Source organism: Malania oleifera, chromosome 4, assembly GCF_029873635.1.
Source record: "Malania oleifera isolate guangnan ecotype guangnan chromosome 4, ASM2987363v1, whole genome shotgun sequence".
Taxonomy (NCBI): Eukaryota; Viridiplantae; Streptophyta; class Magnoliopsida; order Santalales; family Ximeniaceae; genus Malania; species Malania oleifera.
Genome location: NC_080420.1, coordinates 114,782,041 through 114,790,255, shown reverse-complemented (window position 1 = coordinate 114,790,255; position 8,215 = coordinate 114,782,041). Strand labels below are relative to the sequence as shown.

Here is an 8,215-nt window from a genome sequence, read left to right as displayed (position 1 = left end):
ACTAATCTCATTTCCCTCTCTCTTTAATATTTAAATACCATAATTTCTTTGGGTCACTACACTATGGCCTTGAGCATTAAGGCCAAAAAATCCGACGTTAGTCGACCGAAGGTGATCCCAATGGTCCTGTGGTTCCTTATGGTCAAACTATAGTCATCGGGCTTATCTGTTCTATCATGCATGCAATGTATTAATTATTACAGACCATGATTAATATTACAGACCCAAATGAATTAAACAGAAAATACAATTCAAAATTATTTGGTCTTCATTTCCTTTGCTTCTCCAAACGCCACCATATATAATGTGAGCATTCAATTCTTTATGACCTCCATTGTGTCCGTACCCATGCGTGTAAAGTATGGTTTTGTTTAGAAACTTAAGGCATAGGTAAGATACCAAGATATTTGTCATCATCAAAACGGCATATGACCTATAAGGTCAACACTGTTCATACTTCATAGGTAAGGTCAATTTTATAAGTATAAGAAAATTTAGTGGCTATTTATAATTTTAAAAATATATTAGAAGTTAATCGTATACTATTTTGTTATGAATTATAATATATTCATTAGTAATTAAACATAATTCAATTATAGAAAGAAAAAGGAAAACCATCTATTAATTTGAAATGACGTTGAAAATTAAAACTACTAATTTAAATAATAATATTATTGTAATATAAATTTATATGATAATTCTATGTTATAAATAAAAATTAAGAACAAGATTATTATTAATAAAAAATAATATTGTATTTATTTTAATTAATAAAATATTTAAATATTAATTAAAAATAATAGTTAACATAATTATTAATTAAAAATTAACCATATATTATTTTACTACACATTATAGCCTTTTAATTATTAATAACATTATATTCTAGAATGAATAAAAAAACCATCTATAAATTTAATTAACATGAAATAAATTAGAATCTTTAATTTAGTCGTTAATATTATTTTTAACATAACTTAATGTCATCATCATATGTTATAAATATACATTGATAATAAGATTATTGTTAATTAATAAATAATAATATTATATTATTTATGTTAATAGAAAATATTTAAATTTTAAATAGAAAATTAATATTATTATCATTTAAATTTAGTTATAAAAATATTATTACTATTTAAACTATATTTAAAAAGAACTATATATTATTTTACCATGTATTATGGTATATTAGTTATTATAATTTAATTTTGGATTAAACAAGAACTATTTATTAATTTAAACTAACATTAAATAAATTAAAATTTTGAATTTAATTAATAATATAATTTTTATCATAATTTAATATGATAGAAAAATGTTATGAATAAACATTAATAACAAGATAATTGTTAATTAAAAATAATAATTTATATTATTTTTAATATAAAATATTTATATTTAAATAAAAAATAATTAAAATATTTATTAATGAAAATTTTAATTTAAAAATATTAATATTTTTAAACTAAAATATGTTTGAAAATAAGCATATAGTACTCTATAATAAAACTAAGTATCCAAATACCAGTTATTTTAAATACAACCAAACACCACTTATAACTTTCAGCACTTATTTAATTCAGTACTTTTTTTTAAAATCACTTCTACATAAGTGGTTCCAAACAAACCCTAAGAGCTCATTCAAGTTTATCAATTACATAAATAAATAATTTTAAATATTTGGCTTATGAACAATTCAATTACACATTTATTTGAGCTCAATTAATAGGTTTGAATTAAATTTAATGAATTTGTTTAATAAGATCGAACTAGATTTGATATATTGTACTGACTTAAAGTAAGGATTATCTGTACTTCGAGTTAGTTAACTTGAATTTCTTAATATAAGTATCTCCACATTTCACTTGTTAAAGATACTTTTCATTTGCAAAGATAAGGATTCATTATCTTTTTCATTTGCATACTTAATAAGCTTAATTTAATATATTAGAGCTTAGTTTGAGCTTAGCTTGATTGGCTCAGCTCGATTTTTTATTAGCTGCAACTTGTTTTTAATTATATACTAATGACAATGGATATAGATTTTTCTAAAAACAAGTTATAATAACTATGGCTAATTTTTTAAAAGTCATATGGTTATGAAAGTTAATTAAAAATTAGTTTTAAATTTACATATAATTTTAAGTTTAAAATTTCACTTACTGATTGAGTATTTTGTTTTAAGTTTTGAATTCAAAAATAAAGATATTTAAGAATAATGAAGAACAAAACAATGATTAAAAATTATAGCCTCTTTACCTAATTAATGTAGCGTATAATTTTTGGCATGCCGCTTTTAAGCCCTTAAGTGAATTCAAGTGCAACAATTATTTTTTTGAAAAAAAAAAAAACATATTGGATAAACCCATTTATTGGCGGGTTGAATTTAGACGAACTTTGTTTAAATTCAATTATGTAAAATATTCAAACTTTTTTTTTTATTACATAGGAATTCTAGCCACCAACAAGTCCTTTGGATCCCCTGGTGCGGCACCAAACCAACAAACCAGCGTCCTCCCTCTAGGTCTCGTTGATTAGGCTAAAGTCTCAATTTATTATTTTTAAACAAGAATCAAATTGGACTCCTGCAGAATGAATAATATAGTTGACCTCTTGGTTTACAATTTGACCGAAGTAATTTTGTAATGCCCTCAAAAAATATTTTGATATGGAGAGAAGAAAATCCACAAAATTAAAAATATAAAATTTAAAGATGTTGACTAAATTATTAACTATCAAAATATATTTATTTTAAAATAATATAAATAAATATATTATGTTAAGGTAAAACATATATAATTAAAACAAAGAATTCCTAAAGAAGGTTATAAAAAAAATAAAAAATAGAGAACTCGTTTATGTTCTCAATATTGTATTCTTGAATGAATGATCCGCTTCACAAAACAGAGTAACAGAGGGCAGCATATTTATCTCCTGACATTCATGAGAACAGTACAAATCCTTCAGATTCCAACCTTCAAGATTGGAAGTCTTGTACAACAACAGGATATTAGAGAAGCATCATCTCTCACATCGAAATGTAATTATATGGTTAATCTAATGTTCAGGTCTCGTGTCGCAAGTGAACACAAGACAAAAGTTCAACCGCCCCATCCATGACCAAGACCATATGCATCCATATAACCCGCTGCATGATCGTGAGCATGACCATCATGGTGGCTGTGGCCACCATGACCATGGTGGTGGTGGTGGTGGTCGCCACCTGCTGCTGCTTCCTCAAACATCTTCTGAATGTGCTCAGGAAGAGGCTCTTCCTCAACTTGTCTGACAGATTTTGGTAATGAGGAAACAAACCGAAGAATATTTTCAGCAAGCTCATCAGCCACCTCCTCCTGGGGCCACTAAAACTATTAGTAGATCAATTACTGGAACACAAGATATGCTATAATTTGAGAGTGCTATTCTGAATTATTTCTAAATAGTTTACAAAAAGACAAAACAGCTGAACTTTTGAAACATGAAGGATAAAAGAGTGCTTTCAGGCTTGATGTATAGAACACAAATTAATCACAAACAGCAAAATATAACCTTCCAAGTCCCATATGAGTAATAAATTCACATAATGAACCATTCAAAAAATTTTCTGACAGTTGGGGGTGATTTTTCAGAAATACATTTATTAAGATACCATTTGTTTGAAGAAAATAAACAAAACAAAAACTAGCATAAGTACTTGGCTTTGGCATCCCTCATTAAAAAGAAAAATGAACATGCAAGGTTCGACTAAAACCCTACAAGTAGCAATAGGTGCGATGACATATAAGCAGATTTGTAGGTGCCACGATACAAAGCATGTGCTTCTTAGAGAAATGAATTCTTTTTCCCTCTTCTGTTTTCACATCACCCATTTTCACCCCCTATTTTGAGCCCTAGACCTCCCCAACTACTAACCACCCCTTCATCACCTAAATTGCTAAACAGAAGCCTACAAGCAAAACATGAATGCCTATTGTTATATTCAAACAATATCTGACATATTACAAGAAGCATTCTCACCCCTTTTTCAAGGTTGCACATAAATTATGTTAAGAACATGAAGATACAAAGAAAAGGAGACTTAACGTTATTGACAAAGGAAATAATCAGAACCAGATAACAAAAAGCAATGAGAAGAAAAGGAAAGACTCCACTTTGAATAAAAAATTCTCAATTAAAAATTGTATTTTCATAGCCAAAGATTTCGTATTTGCAAACAGAATCCAATGCTCTACCTATTTCAGTGGACAGCAAAATCTGGTTTATATTTCGTGTTTAATTTTGCTATATTATTAAAGCCAACATTCTGCACACCAGCGCAGCAGTTGAGACTAATATCGCTTGGTATCTCCACCACTAAAAAATGAAAATCCTTCAAACAACATGATTGTCAAGGGCTAGTCCACCACCTCCCAGAACATTTATCCAAGCAACTACAGTTGGCAAGGCACATCTAAACCAGCTCATTAACTTGGTAGAAAATGATTAATAATACATATCAAGAACCAATCACCAAACTCATTGTAATTCTTCTTTCTTGTTTCTTTGCGGGCCCCTCTTAAGCCTCTTCTTCTAGTGGTGCTTTTTTTGGGGGAGAGGGGGGGTTAACGGTCCAAGGCCCTACTCCGGTGAGGTATTGTCCGCTTTGACCCACTGGCCTTACGGGTTTGTCTTATAAAAGGTGTCTCACTTAATTGGAACCCAAACCCTCCTTATAAGCCTAGGAACTCCCTAGTACACATTCAATGTGGGACCATGACAAGCTTTCATCCAATTTCTAACGTCCTAGTCAGCGTGATTTCCCTAGTACATATCCAATGTGAGAACATGACAGACTCTCCCATCCGATTTCTAACATCCTTATCCGCATAATCTCCCTAGTACACATCTAATGTGAGATTGCGACAAACCCTCTCATTTGATCTCCTCGTCAAAGTGGTTTACACCCCTATGTAGTATCCACTTACATGATATTACCCCCAGGACAAATCCACTCACATGATAGTACCCCCAAGATGGATCCATTCACATGTAGACCCCCAGAGAAGCTCTGATACCAAATGTAACGGTATTGGACCCAACTCCGAAGAGGTGTTGACCGCTTTGATCCACTAGCTTCACAAGTTCGTCCCATAAAAGACGCCTCACTTAGTTGGAACCCAAACCCTCCTTATAAACCCAAGAACTCCTTAATACACATCCGATGTTGGACCATGACAAGGAACTGTGGTTAATAACTTATCATTCTAGGAAATTGCATGTAGCAGACTATGGAGAAATTTTATGTACTAAGAATTCCATCTCTGCATTGTTAGTAAAAACATTTACAAGGTATACAATGACCTCCAGCTGCAGCTTCACAACAGAGAAACTCGAGTTAAAACACTAGATTAAAACTTTAAATCTTGAGAGCAAGTTCATTCTACTGTTTCTAAATATTTCATAACCTATGTATCTAGAAGTCACATAGAACTTACCAAGAAAGAAAAAACAAGAGTCCGAAAATTGAGGCTGTTCAAAATCAGATTCTCTAACTGCAGCGGAGTGCAGAAAGCAGCTTTTCCACTAGACCTACACCTTCACACCACTTGGAATGTGCATCCTGTTGAGTTAGACTACAGGACGTTTTTTTCCCTTTTTGGGTTTGGGAGCTGGGACTGTGGTTCTCCCTTGTGTGCTTGGGTTTGGGACTGTGGTGTCATATGCCTTTAGTTTTTCCCAATCACTTTCTAGTAGCTATTGCTTATATTGTACAATTTGGGCTATCCGATTCTTTTTATGAAGTAAATTTCCCATTTGCCCATAAGAGTGATAAAGCATGTCTAAGATCCTCCATGATCCAAAATCAAACTGTCCGCACACTTGTTGATGAGATGCCCAGCTTAACTGACTTCCAACTAAAGTTGAAATTGAACAAATCAAGCAAGCTTAAATTGACATAACATGGAACCTATTACTTCAAAAGCACCCTGTAGAGCAACAAAAGTCCAGAGACTGCAGAATTGAATAGGGCTCAACCAGGAATTGGCCTGTGTTACTAATATCTCTATTCTCTAATGCATATGAAATAATTTTCAGAGAGCAAAGTGCCTGGTTCATTTCCATGAAACTAGCCTAGGCTTGGAATCAATTGTCACAAACAAATAAAACTACTTATAACTAACTATGGAAACAGTTCACCAACAACAAATCCTGAAGAATCTGAACACTTGCTAGTTTCTACTGAAAATCAACCTAAAACTGAGTCTCATAGTTCTCTTGGATCCCCTCTCTCAAACCAACAAAAAGATGTTGAAGAAGGTATGTGAGATCAAACATGAAAAACATAAAAAGAAAAAAAAAAATCCAAGAGCAATGAAAAGGTATTTGCTTTTTCAATTGAGATGGTATGATCCTTTGAATAAAAAATGATCAATAATATCAAGGTATATTATTTCTGCTTAGACTGATAAACCCAAGAGAAATTGCGCTATCCTCTATTCAAAGAGGAGAGAGACACAGCCCAGACTCCTTTGGGGGGCAGCAGTGGGGAACTTTCTGCAATGGGCAAAAGCCTGATGGCCTGATGGAGCAATGCCGCATGAAGAAAACAAAAAAATTTTTTGGCAAAATTGAATCCTCACCTCAGGCCACCGCCCACCGGAATGTGTGACAAAATTAGCCTGCGGAAGTGCATCTGCAACACGGCGTCCCTCTTCACTCCAGTCTTTGGACCAACTGCCCGCCCAAAGAATTTGCATTGGCATACCCTTCACCCCATCCAATCCACCCCATTCTGCCACATCAAAGCTATAATTCAACTTTTTCCCCATCCCAACAATTGCCCTCCTTCCGTCCCTTCCCTTCAAAAGAACTCTATGGGCATCTGCAACCAAAGCACTAGTTGATTTTGAACAACAAATGTGAAGAAACTTAGCATACACTACTGAAAAGCCCAGCACAAACTCCCTAACAGCCGGCACTCCCAAGAACCATGAAGGCAGAGCTGTCACTCTTGGTGCAGAATCAATAAGAGTCACACTTCTCACTGACCCCAAATTCTCAGAAACCCAATTTGCAGTCAGTCCAAATGCCGAATCATGCAAAATTAAATGCACAGGAGCCAAACCCATTGAATCAATCACTTGGCCCAAAAGAATGCCCATCTCTTGAGAACCCAATTCAATTGTCTGGACTTTCTTTCTACCTGAAACACGAATCCTATTTTCTTCGTAAGGGAGATGCCCATGTTCAATCAAATTATCAAAACCCCAAAACAACCCCTTTTCCCGGATATCACTATACAAGTCACAAAACCTCCCTAAAATCCCACCCCAACTTTCACCCTCCACAATCACCGATTTATCTGAAAACCCTGAACCAGGTAGATCCAGTGCCACGGCACGAATTCCCCTGGAGCCTAAATACTTGACAATCTCGCGAAAAGCGTATGAACTACAGCCTAACCCATGAACGATCACCACATTTTCTGCCATTTTTGGCCCGTCTTCAATGGTGAATACCTCAATAGGCGATTGATTAGAGGCCGTTTGGACTTTAATTGTACGACCCCTGGAGTAGTGTTGGCGAAGGTCGTTGGGGAGGCTGAGGAACCATGCTTTGGGATCCTGTGTTTTGAAAGATGAGAAAAAGACGAAAAGGATGGTTATCAGAGAGACTGCAAGACAGAAGTAAGCCCAGAATGCGAATGGGTTTGGTGCACTGGAACTTGGCTTTGGAGGTGAGGAAGGTTTATGGGGTTTGGGCAAAACGTCGCGCTCTGGTGCGCCTTTGGGATCTGGTTCTTCTGTGATGATCGCCATTGCTGAAGACTTTAAGCTCTGAGCAGCCCTAGTTACAGATACTCCGACGAGACGTAGGTGAGAACGAGAAAGTGAGACTGTGAGAGACTCAAAAACCGGAAAGTGAACGGGAGGTGAGCTTGACCTGTTTTCATCACCATTTTTGACTTTTGATCGCTTATTTTTTTGAAACAAACGATTTCGTCCCTCTTCATGTCGTGGATTTTAAGTTTAAATTTTAGAAATAACAAAAAGAAATATAAAATAGAAGATCAAGGACCCCATATTATTTAGTTCATTTTTAATATGAATTCTCAATCAGTAAAAACAAGTTTAAAACTTTGATAGGAAAATTATTTAGGATAATATATTAAATTATAATATTCTTGTTGTTCTTTGTCATGAATACGTAGCGGAAGCATATAATCACA

The 8,215-nt window shown here is 33.7% G+C and overlaps 1 protein-coding gene across 1 annotated transcript; it reads right to left on the bottom strand.

Moving 5' to 3' along the window:
- Window positions 1-2,845: 2,845 nt before the first annotated feature.
- Window positions 2,846-8,005, bottom strand: LOC131152698 (protein AUXIN RESPONSE 4). Its single transcript, XM_058104506.1, has 2 exons — window positions 6,627-8,005; window positions 2,846-3,359 (listed from the first exon to the last, which is right to left on the bottom strand). Exons 1-2 carry the CDS (start codon window positions 7,803-7,805, stop codon window positions 3,108-3,110), a joined length of 1,431 nt encoding a protein of 476 aa, XP_057960489.1. The 5' UTR covers window positions 7,806-8,005; the 3' UTR covers window positions 2,846-3,107.
- Between the last annotated feature and the right edge of the window lie 210 nt (window positions 8,006-8,215).

Bases quoted from the DNA above. Each gene is read 5' to 3' on its own strand.
- LOC131152698 (XM_058104506.1), bottom strand. From the start codon at position 7,805: ATGGCGATCATCACAGAAGAACCAGATCCCAAAGGCGCACCAGAGCGC. The intron at 3,360-6,626 runs GTGAGGATTCAA...TAGTGGCCCCAG, and splicing joins CCGGTGGGCGGTGGCCTGAG to GAGGAGGTGGCTGATGAGCT.